This window comes from Pyxicephalus adspersus, chromosome 1 (assembly GCF_032062135.1).
Source record: "Pyxicephalus adspersus chromosome 1, UCB_Pads_2.0, whole genome shotgun sequence".
NCBI lineage: Eukaryota > Metazoa > Chordata > Amphibia > Anura > Pyxicephalidae > Pyxicephalus > Pyxicephalus adspersus.
In genome coordinates this window covers 19,451,931-19,468,166 of record NC_092858.1, presented here as the reverse complement: position 1 = coordinate 19,468,166, position 16,236 = coordinate 19,451,931, and the positions used below count along the sequence as shown (strand labels likewise).

Below are 16,236 nucleotides of genomic sequence, written 5' to 3'. Positions count from 1 at the left end.
ATTTTTAATGGATCTTGTTAGCAGGAGGGGGAGGTTTTAGATTAATTTATTTAAAATCGAATTTCTTTTAAAAACTGACTTTAACCTAAGGTGTGAATTTGGATATTACATCTACTGGGAGGAAGTTTGGGTATTCAGTTGCAGAAGATCTAGCAGGGTAAAAAGGAATATCCAGCTGATCAAGATCAGTGAGGACATACAAACAGCTAGAAATGACAGCACAAGCCAAAACAGTTGTGATCAACTTCTGAGATATTGAAAGACCCAGCTGTCGCCACTGACACAACCACAATAAATATGCATTGCATTTTATGCTAAAGAAGATTGTCAGAGATCCCGGACATTTTGCAAGAAATGGTCAGAGTGTTGGCTTGCCAGAAGTATGGTTGCAGATCATTAAGACTCTTTAGGAGACTTGTTACATGAGATTGCTTCATTACCATTACAGCCCCTTTACAAATTGATGTTTCCACTATTTACTACAACGTTTTAAGGTCCTCACAACAAGTACCAAAAAGCCACATGTAGCCCTCAGGGCACAGATTGGGAACCAGCACTCTGAGATCTTTTTTTGTCTAATAGTGTTGGCTTCTATACAGATCCGAGATTCCATCCTATAAATATATACATTAACCTTAACATTAACTGAGGTTTGTTAGGTCACCGTGTGTTCCTTATGAAATTACTTAATTCAATAATTGAAATAAAGTCATGGAAAAAGAATTAGTCCTATGACCTTAATTATGTTTACCCATATAGGCATAGAAGTTATGTAATCTGTAACCTTCTGCTCTGTTAGGTGTATGAAGTCACTATACATTAGGCTCTCCATAAGTTACTGATCTTTTCTGCTGTTTATGTATTTGAATTACATATTATTTAAAATAAAGCACAACCATTGTTTCCTAATGACCCAAATGCTGTTCTATAGGCATGTGTGCTGGCAACAGCAGGGCAGATCTTACAGATCTTCACTGTGTCAGACATAAACTATAATGATTTGGGATAATAACCCAATAAAAACTAAAATTACAAATTAAGAAAAGCAGATTTTGCTGTAATCATAACCTTTAATCTGTCCCTCTCAGTAATCCAATTCTTCTACAAGGTGATTTTAAGCAGATCTAAAATTTTCCATTGGGCAGGCCGATATTGAAGAAAGACACAGCCATTGTCCCTTCTACAATAATCCTTCCTACCATCCTAATTGCTCCAGGGAACTGTCAAACTGCGCAGCTCACCTTTGTTTGCCAGGATACCCAGAAATCATAGCTTCCCCCACGTGTGTCCTGGGAATGAATGAACCCAACCATCCAGGCAATCAATATGGCTAAAGATCATATTGAAGAATAGAAGTAGGAAAATGGCAGTGCCTTGCGACAGAACAGGGACAGGTGAGCATAGCCAGGCTTAGTTCCACTGTTGGACTTCCAGGTTGAATGACAGCCATCACCTTTTCTCTCACTTCCTTTAAACCCAGGCATGAACTCTTTCTCAGACTGTGACCGGAAAGTAAAAAAGAAGGCTGTCTCTTTAGCCTCTTATTAACATGTTTCTTGTCAGCACATAAACTGACTGGCTCCTTGTGCTGCTTTTCCCTCCTGCTATTCTATTGTACAGGTACCGCAGGAGCCTGTTACTGGGTCATATGCAGTCTAACACTTCTTTCATTTCAAAAGGAAATAATGGCTAATGACAGTGTTAGCTTCAGTCTTTTATATGTGTCTAAAGTTCAGCTTTAAGTACATCAATCATTATAGGCTATGGGGATGATAAATTCACACTCCCACTTCACTCCTAGAAGTGTCGGAGGTGTTAAAAGTTGCAAAGCAAATTACTAAATAGTGCAGGTAGCTTGAGTAAAAGCTCATAGGTCGAATCTAAAAGTTTATTTTAATCGCCTCTCACCAGCAACAAATACTCACCTTTCCATTCAACTTCTAAAAGCAAAATAACTTGCTTCTTCAGGACATAGAGGAACTTGTAACTCACTCTTCTTCTCCTATGACAGGTCTTATGCTTGGACACTGGCCCAATACTGCCAAATGGCAGAACAGGTACCATTCACAGCCTTTAAAAAAACTTGTGTAGGGATTAGTTTCAATGCTGAACAATGGTGGGGGGAGCAAAGGAGAGGTACTTCTGTGCAGCTAATTAAAAAAGATTTAATTAAAAATTAAATAAAAATTTACTTTGACCTACATGAAGTAAGCATTTGATCTTTTTCATGTTAGGTGTTTTACACATTTCATTTGTCTATGCAAATGCTATTTCTAGCGTGCCGTTTTTTTTTTTTTTTTTTTTTTTAATCTACCCTAAATGTTTCTATCTATGTAGTCTTCATACTTATACTGGAGTAAAACTAAAATCATGTGTAGACTGCCTGAAGTCCTTCTCTTCAAGTTTATTGACAACAGAGTTTTTCATTGGTGAACATTGGTTCATTTTTTTTTATTGCATGTCTTTTCAGTATTGTGATCTGTTTGTCTATCATTACTACTTAATGTAGACCTTTCAATGACTTGTCTGCATGCATACATTTGCAAAAGCTATTGTTATGTTATCACTTTGCTGCAGGGATAAGAAAGCATTTTCTCCCTGAGGGATCAGACTACAACATTGTAGCAAGTAACAACACTTCACAAAGACTTATATTTAGCAGGCATTTTTGAGCACAGCTAAGAACTACATTGGTAGCAGGAATTACATGACTTCATTATCTCTGAGAGTCCTAATATGTCCAAGAGAACTGTAACCCAGAACTGCTTTATAACCATGAAAACTTGGGCTCATACAAAATGTGTTAAAGGACACTGTGCATTCTTTATCCTTGAAAGGAACTGATGCTGGATCATAGAGCGGTTATTATGTACCTGGCTGGACAAGAAAAAGCCTCCTCCACAACTGTAGCCTGTACATCCCTGGGTTTAAAGTGTCTTTAAACAAATGTAAAATTTAAATGAGCATGTTGGTAAAAATGTACATTTAATAAACCTTTAAAATAGGCTTAATTCTTACTGAAGCCAAACTAGCAAATTAAAAAAAGAAACATGACATGACCTAACTTAATAATTTGGTTATGTCTTCAGCCAACGTACCAGTGATGGATTCACAGACAAATCTATTGATAAACCCTAATGCAATAAGCTCAATATTCTGAGAAATATTATTGTATTATGAATGTGAAGCCGATGTTAATATGCACGCAGCACAATTCTCTTAGCGTCGTGCATGTCGGTGTGATGAATCTGATGAGGAGGACGTGAACTGTGTGTTGCCATGGAGAAGCTCTTCTAGATTCCAGAGGTGAGAGCTGGCGAACACTTCATCTAAGAGAAAAAATAGAGAACCTTTTCCAAACCACCCAGGGAAAATTGGTACAAGATGCAGAAGAGATGTATCTGCAGCTGTTTTTACTGCTCCTGTTGTAAAGTTGCTTTCCCTGTGTATTTTGCAGGAGATGTGGCTACAACATAACTGGAGGGTCATTTGATACCAAACAATGAACATTCCGTGTGGTTTGCTCAAACATTGGGACAATACGCTTTCTTGTAAATGGTGGTAAAATGGCAATGTACAATTCCCATAAATCAAAAATGTGCTCACTTTCTCCAGAGAAGCATCCATCCATTCCATTCTAAAACATGTCCTAATTTTTCAAGGGAAAGACCAAGGGTGGGGGTTTCTGGCGAAATAAATTAATGTAATATGTTTTTTTAAAGCCACCAGTGGTAAGATTGTCAGTACTTTCCTGCAACCCTTAGTGATCCGTACCCCTTGCGCAGTTAGGGCACCAAAAATGGCCCAGGTTGGAGATAATGGTAAATACTAGATGGTTCGGTGCAAATGTTTCAATTGATCTCCAAAATAGTTTATTTTTTGGGCAATTTTAGAGCATTTGCTACAGTTCATCTTCCATAGCTCCACATTTCAAGGATAGGGGGTGGATTCAGTGCCATCTGATAATAGCAACATAGAAACATATGCCCAATGATAAATTTTAAACGTCAGTTCTCTGTACACGGAGGAACAAAGGAAATCTGGTAAAGTATCAGTGGGTGTCCTAGTCATCAAATGGTTACCCCATCTACTCATACTCATCTTTTATTTTAATTCCAATATACACATCTGCTATTTAACCTTTTACCCGGGTTTGGCAATGACAGCATCGGATCCAATGAGTTGGCCCACTCTCTCAGAGAGATTCCGAACAATTCTGAATACGTTTGAAATAATTTGAAAATAGGTAAAGAGTTCCGTTCTTATAAAGGATACAAGGTAGATGCCACTACATGAGAGAGAGAGTTCTTCTGTTTATTTATTTATGAGGAGTGCAGTTTGGCAACTTTGCATTGGAGTACTTGTCTCTGGATGTAATGGCAGCCTTCTGGGGACAATGTTGTAAAGGAGGATCGTAAACAAAGAGCGGTAACTTGGATTTTGTAACAGTATTTTGGAATCCAAATATTATGTGTCACTCTTTAGTCCTGCAGAGTACATAGGGAGCATGGCACTCACAGTATTTGGTGGAGATCTGCTGTCACGCTTGATTTAAAGGGAGAAGCTGTTACATCGGCCAGTGGAGCTCAGTTGGTTATGAGAGGAGAGATGGACTCACAATGTGATCTGCAGGACTCGAACAAGTAGGCAAAGTGGAGACCGGAGAGCCTTCTCTTGTGCCCCCCACATCAACCACAGTGCCCAAGGGGGGAACCAGCTCTACCTTGGACCAAATCTGATTGATCCCAGGTTTGGACCAAAGCAGTTTAAGGTAGCCTGAATCATAGGCCATTTTAACAGGCAGAAAGCTGTTGTGCTTCTTGTTATGTCAAAGCTTGCTCGAACCACTCTTGTCTCCTATACATTTCTGTTTGGCAACGAGCCAGTGCATCATGGTAATGGGACAGTAGAGTTGTATGGAAGAAGGGCAGTGGAAAACTCCAACACTTCCTGAAAAAGTTGTAACTTTCTTTGTCAGTATTTTACCATTACAAAAGGGCTCTGTCTCTATATATAAATAAAATATAGGAAGCATAGGCATGCAATTTAATGTTTTCCAGCAAAAAAGTTGTTGAAACAGATTGGTTAATTTTTGCTGACTTGCGTGTGTGCTGGGGACCCCCTATATATTTTTACATAGCTCAGCCTATGTGCACTTTCTGTTTTGCTAGGTATAAACAGCAGCTGCTTTTTTTTGGATTTGGTACGCTAGAAGTTTTCGCCTTGAGCTGACGTTGAGTTACTATATTCAGCTGTAAATTATCAGTCTGCAAGGGATATTTCAATTAACTTAGAAAATGAAATGAAGCTCAGGTAACTTTAGTAATCCAATAATGTGCAAATGAAAATCATTTCTTTTTTTAATTCATTTGTATTTCCCTGCATGTGATTAGAATTTTTTTTCCAAAGTGGATTTTACCACATTTACTAAACTTAAGTTAAAATTATTACCTTTTGCAGAGAGATAATTTAATTTGCCAAGAGAATAGATAACATGGGCCTGATGTATTAAAGCTCTTCAAGGCTAGAGAAAATAGACTTTCATCAGTGAAGCTGGGTGAACCGACAAACCCAGAATACATTTCTTAAAAGCCATTTGTTAGTAAATGTGTTTAGTCCTGGATCAGATGCATTCCAGGTTTACTGAATCACCCAGGTTTACTGGTGAAAGTGTATCTTCCCCAGTCCTGGAGAGCTTTAAAAAATTATTATGCCCAATGTCATTAGTATGTCATCTTTAGTGTCAATGGCTTCTGTTGTGTTTCTGTGCCTTTAGGGAGTAAAAGGCTCATATATATGAACCTAGTTTATGGTTAGTGACCATACATATCAGAGGTGCTTTGATAAGGCAGTGTGGCTTGTACATTTATTTGTAATTATTTTAACCAATATGGTTGAAACAGACTTGGCCTCGACCTTTGCGGTACATCACCATCCAGTGTTCACATTGTCACCTGTAATACATCTCTCCTTGCAATAAATCTTTTCCCCTCCCATTTTTCCCAATTTTCTGCACTATCATAGCAATAACATTTTCAAGTATGCAATGCAATGCACATCTTTTGACAACTGGCTTTTGAAAAATGTGTGCCAGTAGCCACCTCTTCCCCCAGGATTGACAGCAGAATGTTGTTTCTTCAAATGTGAGTCATGATTGACTAAGCTTCATTACAAATAATTTATTATGAGCTTCTTTACAAACACAAATGTATCATCCACAAAGTTAACGCTTGCTACACAAGTCAGCATCAGAGGAATGAATTCTCATTATAGGAGCTGAATTTCTTTGTCAGCATGGACACGTAAAGTGGACAGTTGGTTCCATGCACAGAAGTAGCTCGAATTGTCTCCAAAGGGAAGATGACTGTTGACTGGGCAGGGTCCTCTCCTCCTCCTGTGTCTCTGCCTATATCTGTCTGTCATTTACAACCCCTATTTAATGTAATATGTTGGCGCTATATAATTACTGTTTAATATTAATTGAAGACCCCAGATACTCTAAAAAAAGATACTATACTATATACTAAAAATATGTTTTAATGTAGTGACTCCTAAGGGTCTATTTATAAAGCAAGGAATCTGACATTCACAGAAACTTTAACATGGTAAAGAATCAATTACAGCCATTTAAACACAGGAACCTGGAAGACAGTACTTCAAAATGCAGAAAACCGCATACCGGGAATCCAGACTGAGTTTTATGTATTGTTCTTGTTCAATACCCTTATTTCTGTCTGGATAGACTTCTCACTATTGAGGTATGTAACAGCTGGTTGGGGAATCTGTTGTTTTTTTCCCAAAGGGCTAAAGAAGGTGGTAGATCTTTTGTTCTACTGGACCAAATCATTATGAAGGCAAGAATGGAGGAATTGCTACGTTAACCATTTACCATGTTTCAGTGCTGCATTTTCTGATATGTATGGTTGCTTTTAGTTTGCATGTTACGCTGATGTATTTTATTTCTCAGGGCTTATTACAGGCAAATGCTATAGCTATATTGAAGGCAGGTGATGGTATCGCACTCCTCTGATTAATTGTTCATAAAATAGAATAATCAAACAATTGGCAAGTCCAAATACAGGTGTATAAAGCTTTTAATAAATACTTGTTGAAAGGAACAAAATGGACAAAATACCGAAGGAAAATCTATTCCCAACTCAAAGAGTTGGTAAAAGCAGAGAGTGACTCAAACTCAGTGACTATCCAAAACTAAAAGATCAGCTCTGACTTGATTTGGTCTGTACTTAGTTAAAGCAGAACTAAACTAAAAATTAAAAAAATTACACTTGCGCAGATTCGTCGATCCATCTGGAGGTTTATTTGATCATGTCCCACATCGTCCCCCCGAGTATCCTTCTTTGGCCTGGAGCAGAGGAAGCGCCGGGTGCCGCCATCTTCTTCGGTGTATTTCCTTCTTCTTTGTACATCACCTGATCTTGCACTGCACAGGTGTGAGATTGGGTGATGTAGATGGGAAAGAGTTGTCTACCCTTTATGTAAAGTAAAAATTTTGAGTTTAGGTCTGTTTCATATACATTTGGAAAAGCATTACAATGAAAAATGCCTTGGAATTGCCTTGATGAGTATTACATTGATTGAAAATAGAGACCATTAGTATGTATTCTTGGACCACTCCAATGACTGTTGAAGAAATAAGTGTAATTCTCAATATGACATGTTGGGGCAAAGGGCTGGCCAGTCCCGAGGCTGAAGATGGTGGACATTATATTCAACCTATGGAAAATAAAGATTCTCCTTGATGTGTAAAGTAAGCAGCTATGATACCTTTCAACTTCTAACCAGTAATAGAAAAAATGCACAAAACTGGTTATGGTTGCAGAAAGTAAAATGGGCAACTGAAGGCAACCTATTGAAATCCAGGCCAAACCATAGACTGACTGCCTTTTTAATCAGACTTGAACACAAAAGTTTTGATATTTAGGTATCATCAAGAAATAGATAGGGATCATTAAGAGATGGTATTTTTTTTAGCTGTTGTCTTGAATTCTTCGGGGGAAAAAAGGAGTGCCTACAGTCACATAGTAGTGTAGTGTAGTCTGAAGTGTGAGAGGGACTGCAGTTTCACATTGCTAGTCCCATCCAACTCTACATCCACCACACAGAAACCCGGTGCAGAACAAGACGTGGTAAGTCAGTAATCGGGAAAAGATGAACTTCATCAAGCCTACAGAAAATGTGATTGGTTCTTTTCTATCTATGAGGGGGTGCTGAGAAGTTCCTGGCTTTGCCCAGAAAGAAGAAAGCCAGAGTTATGAAATAACACATGTATTCAACATATTTCCCCTTGATACTGATGCACTTGGTACAGCTTAGTTGCAGCTTTTCTTGAGCGTTCTTTTGGTTGGGCCGCAAACCAGCTCTCAGCAGCATCTTTGATGTCAGAAATGTCCTCAAAACGTTGCCCCTTCAGGTTTTTATTCAAATTCAGGAACAGATAATAGTCCGAAGGGGCCAGGTCAGGTTAGTAGGGGGGATGGTGGACCAATTGGAAACCCAGGGTGTTCAATTTGGCAGCCACAACATTGGACATGTGCACAGCTGCATTGTCCTGCAAAAAAAGAATCCCTTTGGTCAACTTTCCACAGCGTTTTGTCCTAATTGCCTCCTTCAGCTGGTCCAGAAGGTTAGCAATATACTGTCCAGTGATACTAGAGCCCTGATGCATGTCTAGTATGCATGTCCAGTATCTGGCCTATCTTTTGTGCGGTTATTCGCTACTCCTCAATAATCAGCTCATGGACAGCATCGCAGGTTGCCGGGTCAGTTGAGGTTGGGGGCGCCCACTGCGGGGCTCATCTTCAACGGTGAAATGCCCAGTCTTGAAATGAGATATCCAGGTTTTGACAGTGCTGTAGGAAGGACACTTCTGCCCCAGTGTTTGTGACATCTCAGTGTGAATGTCCTTTGCTGACTTTCCCTGGAAAAACAAAAACTTCATGACAGCCCGTAACTCCAACGACGTGAAACTTGCTTGTGCCTCTGCCATCACAGCTTCTCAATAAAAGAAAAAACAGTTTTAAGAATCCCAAAGACCTGATATATGCACAGTTACATATTAAGATATTAGGCTGTCATATGCACCCGCACTCATTTTTCTATCTCATCTAGAAGGGGGCAAAGCCAGGACCTTCTCAGCATCCCCTCGTACATGGCTTTTTGGGCATAGCCATAATAGCTTAGGTAAGTTTAAAGCAATAATGCAAAACATTAAAAAACAAAAAAAAAGCAAATGCTATTTTGTTCATATGATTTGGTTTTGTATAATTTCAGAAGTAGGTGATGTGACAAGAAAACAGACCATCGGGTCAAATGGAATGGAAATAGACATTCAGGTTATGGTAGCAGTTATCATTTGCATTTACCACAGATAATTGTATATTGACAGGCTTATAACTGGCATTAGTGGCACAAAAATAAACATAAATATTAAATAATTATTTCTTTCCATAGAGTGCTGGCTCCGTGCATATTTGATGCAAACAACTATAGACCAAGGGAATCAGTTCAATAACCTACAGGTAACTTTAGGTAGTAAGACCCTCTCCTGTCCCTCTTACTAAAATTGTATCCTCTTTACAATTAGTTAACATGCTTTATACTCTCTGCTAAGCTTTAGATCAGTGTTTCTCAACCTTTTTAACATGGGGGGATCCCTTAATGACCCTATAATGACTATATACACAGCTCACAGTACATTTGTGTGGTGGTCAGTGGGAAGAATGTCTCTTACCTAGCTGGCCATTGGGAAGAATGTCACCCTTACAGATAGCCAAAAAAATCCTTGGTGTCACTTGAACTGACACGAGAGCCACAAATTGCTCATTGCTTGAGCAACCCCTAGCAACCTCTGTAGGAACCCTGGTGGAGAAACACTGCTCTAGAAAATTATGCTAACTGATTAGAGTAAACAAATGTGTTTAAAATCAGTAGAGCCATATGCTAATTCCCTATTTGTAGAAAAATATATGACTACACGTCATGCACCCCACTTATTCTGCTCAGAATGGTAGTAGTGAAATAGCATTTCCTTTGCTTATGTACAAAGAGACTTTATTTAGAATGGTTTTCCCAACCAAGAATTGTTTTTCAGTTTTTAACTATTAAATGCTTTTTTATGGTAAGTTGTATCTTTTTATTGCTAGCACCAAATACAATATATATATATATATATATGTGTGTGTGTATGTATGTATGTGTGTATATATATATATATATATATATATATATATATAATGTTGCTATTACATAGATATACAGTCATGTGGAAAAGTAAATACATCCCTCGGAAATTGTTGATTCCTTTTAGGACCATAAAAAACTTTGCTTAAGATCATTCATTCAAACTTTGCCTACATTTGTTGTAGCTGAACAAATGATGATTATAGTTTACATGATGTGTGCATTTTCCTATTATAATTGAATGAAAATGCATATTTGTTGCATGAAAAAACATGTCTACATTTACTACCTCTTCAAATTACAGAAATTCAGATTAAATGTTCCAGTTTATGTGCCAATGATTACAACCTGGAACCTCTCATATTTTAATTCAAAGTCAACACATTTCATGGGTGTGCTATTTTTTAGGATTTATTAACCCATTAAAGATTTTATTATCTGCAAAATAATCGTTATTTTCTAATATTAAATGTAACAGTGAAATATTAACATGTTCAGTGATAACTATGTTACATGCTATATTAGTAAAGAAAAAAGAAAAGGGATGTGGTTTAGAGATGGCAGGGGAAAACCTGCTTGTACATATATGGGAAAAAAATGATGCTCGTCTAAAAATGGAAATTCACACAGGCAAAAAAAAAAAACCCTCAACCATGGCAAACGCACCAACAGCACATTAATAAGGAAAATAGTCGACTGGTGGACACTCATGTATTTTCTGTATACTGTATTCTTCAAAAAAAAGCTTACTCAGCAGTACTTTTGCATTTAAACCTCACAATAGGGCTGTTCTTTCGTGTTTAGTTGCTGATCTCCAGCAGCTTTTGTACCAACATTATCAATTTATGACAAAGTTCTTAAATTGCTGCTGGTTGATACTTCTTCTGTTTCTACACTAGAGTAGAATGATCCATTATTAATTGAACCTGGCCATGATCTGTGATGACATCTGGAAGTCGGATGGTTTTAATGGTACACTTATTCCTCTGAAATGTTAAAGGACAAAAGCATACCAGAGGCATTTTAAATGTGGAAGACTCGAATATGCTGTAGTAGGCTGAAATAGCAAATAGGTCACTTCAAAGTGCTGTTCTTTCACAAAGCAGATTTTGCATTGCTGCCAGTTTACAAATTGGAAAGATTATTTGGACAAAACAAATATGTTAATCCTGTTATATAAAGGATCTGATTTTTTTGTCTTGCGCAAATTACACAAGCTTCTATGCCTAGTAAATAGACATGAGTAGACCGATTCATTCAGACCAGGATTTTACCAGATTTGGCCAGTGCTAATATTTCAAACATTTGTCAGAAAGTGTGCCATTTTGAATTCTTGAGATATTTGGCAGGCATTTTAGTGCTTCCTGACATGTCATTCTATCAGTCCTTTCGCCCCCTCTGCCCTTTTTTATAAGCTGGCAGGCTGGCTTGTATCATCAGGCACATTTTACATAAAACATTGCAGGAGAGCAGCCATACTTGACTTCACATGTGCAGTGTGTATATATGTATATGTATATATATATATATATATATATATATATATATATTCATTCAGTGCTTCTTAGTTCCTTTATTTGTCACTATCACAGGGGAATAAAAGCTGCTTCTATACTTATTGACATAAACTTCAAGTCAGTGATCATTTTAGCAGACAGCCTATTTGTTCATTGCCAATGTTCACTGCTAGTTGTCAGTGTGCAACCATTGTACAAAGAAAATTGTGTTGTTGGCTGGTGTCAAAAATAATCCAACCAATGTATTTCTTGAGCTAAAGGCTTCTAAACTGAAATACAGAAATATAATATATTGCAGTTTTCCAGCCCTCAGATGAGGTGGTTGCATTATTGTTATTTTTTATTTCCTATATTTACACCTACCAGTAACATACTTCCTGTCAAAGGGTGACAATGCTTACCCCTTCACTTTATCTTTTAAGAAAGCAATGATTGTAATTGATGCAGCTTCTCCACATTTAAAATTTAAAACTCTCTGTTTATCTCCTTCATATGAAAGCAGGTGGATTTGCAGTTCACTAAAGATTTCCTAAAAGCAAGGCCACATTTTTTTATTTAGTTTGTCTCACAGAGAGTTACAAGAATATTGCATTTCTGGGAATCTAAACAGGTATTTTCTGTACTTGCTAAATATAGTCTGAACCTAATTTTACATGTTACATTTTTGTATTTCGATATCCATTAATGTAACATTACTGGCAGCTATCTATTCAATAAATACACCCTGTTGATATCCACCAGAGCTAATGGCACCCTTGCTGTCTTAATACCAACTTTAGTTGTAATCAGTCGGCCTTGTCTCTGGTACTTCCCCAGCGGACTCACCTTTACAGTCATCCAGTTCCAATAGTCTTGGGATGAATGGTGCCAAGTATCATGAAACCCATTTCTTTTATGCATAAGTATTTAAGTACTCATCTCCTGGTGGCTCACTTTCAAGTTGTCCTCGGCCTGCAAGGAGAATCCTGTAGAGATTGATCACATCATTGATATTGTTCCCTGCAACATCCTGGATCTTTCCACTTCTTAAGGAGAAAAAAATATGTATAAATACCATAATGTTTTTTATTTATAATAATAGTGTTTGTGATCAAAGAGTTAAACATGTGAGCAAACTGGGGTGTCCGAAGATCTGAAGTTAGGCTTTAAAACAGCACAAGGGCAAGTAACTGCTAAACCAGTTCTAAAACTGGAGCTTAAGTGGCTAAAGAGCCAGCCCATGTCAAACAATTAATTTAGTCATGGTCACATAAGTTTCATCTACTTTGAAGGATTTTCTCTTATTTCCCTTTTGTCACCAGAAAATATCTTCAGTGGACAACAAAAACTTGTAAGCCTTCCCTGCTCGAGCTAAAAAAAAAATAGTTGGTCATATGCAGAAGCTAAGGGATTGTTCAGACTGACTCATTCCAGGTACAGTCTAAAGCTGAATGCTTCAAGTCAGAGCAAATTCTGGAAGTTCAATAAATGCCCTCCAATTACGTACCACAAAGCTCAGAGGTGGCTGTTGTTGCTTGGTGTCTGGCATGCTGTCAGCCCCCCAGGAACCACATAGGAACTGCCAGTAGAATACCCAGAAACAGCCAGTCCACACAACCCCCAAATTAGTGAGTTTTTATTCCTTGCCTATGGTTTCCAAAATGGTATTTTTGAATCATTGTGACATTCATTTACCTTTTTTTTTTTTTTACAAAATACTTGAAAAGAAGTGCCATTATTTCATATAAAAAATGTTTCAGGCAATGCAGGTTTATACCTGCCCACTAGAATAAGCTCCTCATAAATAAACAGCACCAATGCGTAGCATTCTCACAACGGAGCGCATTAGAGTCTCACTCTGTTATGCTGACAGCTCTCTATTATTAAAGATTAATTGCATTTGAAACAAACACGTCTACTTTTTGGCAGGGAAACTCTCAAAGGCCCTTATGTGTAATACAAGATCTATCACTTCACTGTCTTATTAATTGCTGTCTTCTCTTCCTCTCTGGAACTCGCTAACCTAACACTTCTCTGAATATTATAACATCCGTCTTTTATTTTTGCTTCATACATTCTGCATTTATAGAACTTGGGTCTAGACACATTTTTAGAGTGTTATAATTTAGATATATAAATCGCTAAATGTAATCAATTAGTAATTTATTCATAGTTAATGAATGTGCAAAGGCTGCTACTTTGCTGATTAGCTTCTATTCTAAACCAGATGCCTTAAATAATTTGCTGTTTTTGCTGACTAATGGGAGACGTATAGTTTGTAATTTAAATGTTCCACATTTGTTTGACTGTTGGAGAAATTAGGACCTAATACTAAGTGCGTTTTTAGAAAGAATAGAGTATGGTATGTCATCAGATTAAATGCTATTAGTGCTTGATGAAGCCTAGTCAAAATTACCCTATCACATTTATCCAAAAATCTAGGCAAAGAGTCCCTGGAAAGTGGGTCAATGTACCTAATATTGGGTGCTGAATTCTTTTTTTTTTTTGCTTTGTTTGTGATTAGCTCACAGTGAGAATTTTTTACAGTGACTGACACCATGCTGCCTAATAATATGTTGAAACAAACATCGGTCCAAATTGCATTTGTTAAAATAATGTACCTGTTCCGACCTATGTACAAATTCAACTTAACAACAGACCTACAGTCCCTATCTCGTATGTAACCCAGGGACTACCTGTAGTGTTTGATATTGTATGCTACCCTGGGATCTGGTGTTTATGCCACATACCTCTATATCCCAGTGTTCATTAGTAATGCTGCTGCCTTTGCAAGTATCCACAGTACCCAATGGAGAACCCAGTTTCTAGCACACCTGTATGTGAAAGATAACTGTAGTAATGCTAACACTGCTGAAGGGTTAGGAAATCAGTAACTGCCCACTGGAGAGGTAAACATAGCACTTCTTTCTTTACATGGTTCCTTTGCCTGGAATTGTGTATGCAAATACAAGTTCAGTTTTAACAAAGGCTTTTTTATGACCCCGTCACCATAATAAATCTGCACTTTAAATGCATCGATAATTGAGATCATTTTTGCTTTGACAGTTTTGCATAGAGATTGTTGTCTTTTGAAGTTCATATGCAACATTTTCTCCATTTGTTTCAGAATGGTGGTTCAGGTGTGGCTCTACTTCTACTGCATTTGTCTTTGGCGTTGCTTCAAGTTTATCTTGAGAAAACTGACTGGGCGCTGTGAACTGCAGAGAATCTGCTACAAGAACAAGCCAGGTGCTGGACGGACATTAAAGATAGGTACGCTGGAGAGGGTTGGACTGCTATATTCCATCATAAAAAAAAAACAAAATATATGCATTGTGCAAAAATATATAGAGAAAACTGTGAATGCCACAAAATCCTTTGTGTGTGAATATATAATATGTACCATATTGTTATAATGCCTGTGCACCATTAAACATTTGCATAATTTTCATATTTTGCTGGATCACCCGGCTCTCCCATGATAGTTTACCTTTTCTAGTCTTGGAGAGCTTTTATAAATCAAGCCCATTCACTTATCTTTCTCTCTGGCAATAATTGCTGAATGAGTGGAGCATCTGCGCACAAAGGGAAAGCATGATTTTCTACCTGATATTATGATAGCATGAATCAATCATTAATCAAGTACACACAAGTATTTTAGACTTGAGAAGCTCAGAATTCTTTGACATTAAAGGGGAGCACGTTCTCGATGGGTATACTAGGATGTAACAGCTTGCCTAAGTTCTTAAAAGTGGAATTATGACCAAAACAAAATTAAAACCAATAATAATCAAATAAAAGAAAACCAAAATAAAAAAGGCCCAGTAACATATTTTTTACCCGTTGATTGTGCCATGTCCTTTAAACAGGCCAAGCTTGACAAAACTTGTAACAAATAAAGTAGCTGGAGAATACTATGTAAACTGAGGAGGGAGGTTGCAACAGTTGCATGGCTTAAATTATTTATTAACTTTCTTTTGAAAAATGAAATGCTAATGAGCTCCTACGTAATCATCAAGCAAACTCTTCATTCTCTAAATAATGCCTCAAATCAAAAAAACTTCCTACCAATTAAGTATAAAAATAATCCCTTCTTTTTTTACTGACTATACTAAGCGTGGAGGCACATTTGTCCTAGCCTGGTCAGTTTCCATCACTTCCAATTAGAAGAACAGCTGCTATACCATTTCCACCCTTCTATAGGCTAAGATAGTTACTGGAGTTTACTGGTTACTGGAGTTTCCATGCTGCCCTTGAGCCTTTGTTGTTGATAAAATGTGTCAGGAAAAGGAGGACCAGGGGTCCTTATTTTACCTAAAAGTTTTGTTTATAGATGTTTATTGATGTTGCCTATTGGTTTAGTTTGTAAATTGCTGCATTAAGCCGCGTACACACGTGCAATTTTTGTCGTTGGAAAGGATCTTTCACGATCCTTTCCAACGACAAAGGCCTACACGATGCATGAACGATGCTGTACATACAGCACCGTTCATGCTCTATGGAGAGGGGAGGGGGAGAGCGACGGAGCTGCACCCTGCTG

General features: G+C 37.6%; 1 protein-coding gene across 3 annotated transcripts in view; it reads left to right on the top strand.

Moving 5' to 3' along the window:
- The window catches only part of ELMOD1 (ELMO domain containing 1), a 62,085-nt gene that overhangs the window by 23,779 nt on the left and 22,070 nt on the right, over positions 1 to 16,236 (top strand). For 2 of the 3 annotated variants that reach the window (XM_072403152.1, XM_072403150.1), the window contains exon 3: positions 14,824 to 14,969. In XM_072403152.1, coding sequence (XP_072259253.1) covers positions 14,824 to 14,969 — 146 coding nt within the window. Of the gene's footprint in view, positions 1 to 9,471; positions 9,540 to 14,823; positions 14,970 to 16,236 lie in introns of all 3 variants that reach the window. The other variant, XM_072403151.1, reaches the window with a different exon arrangement.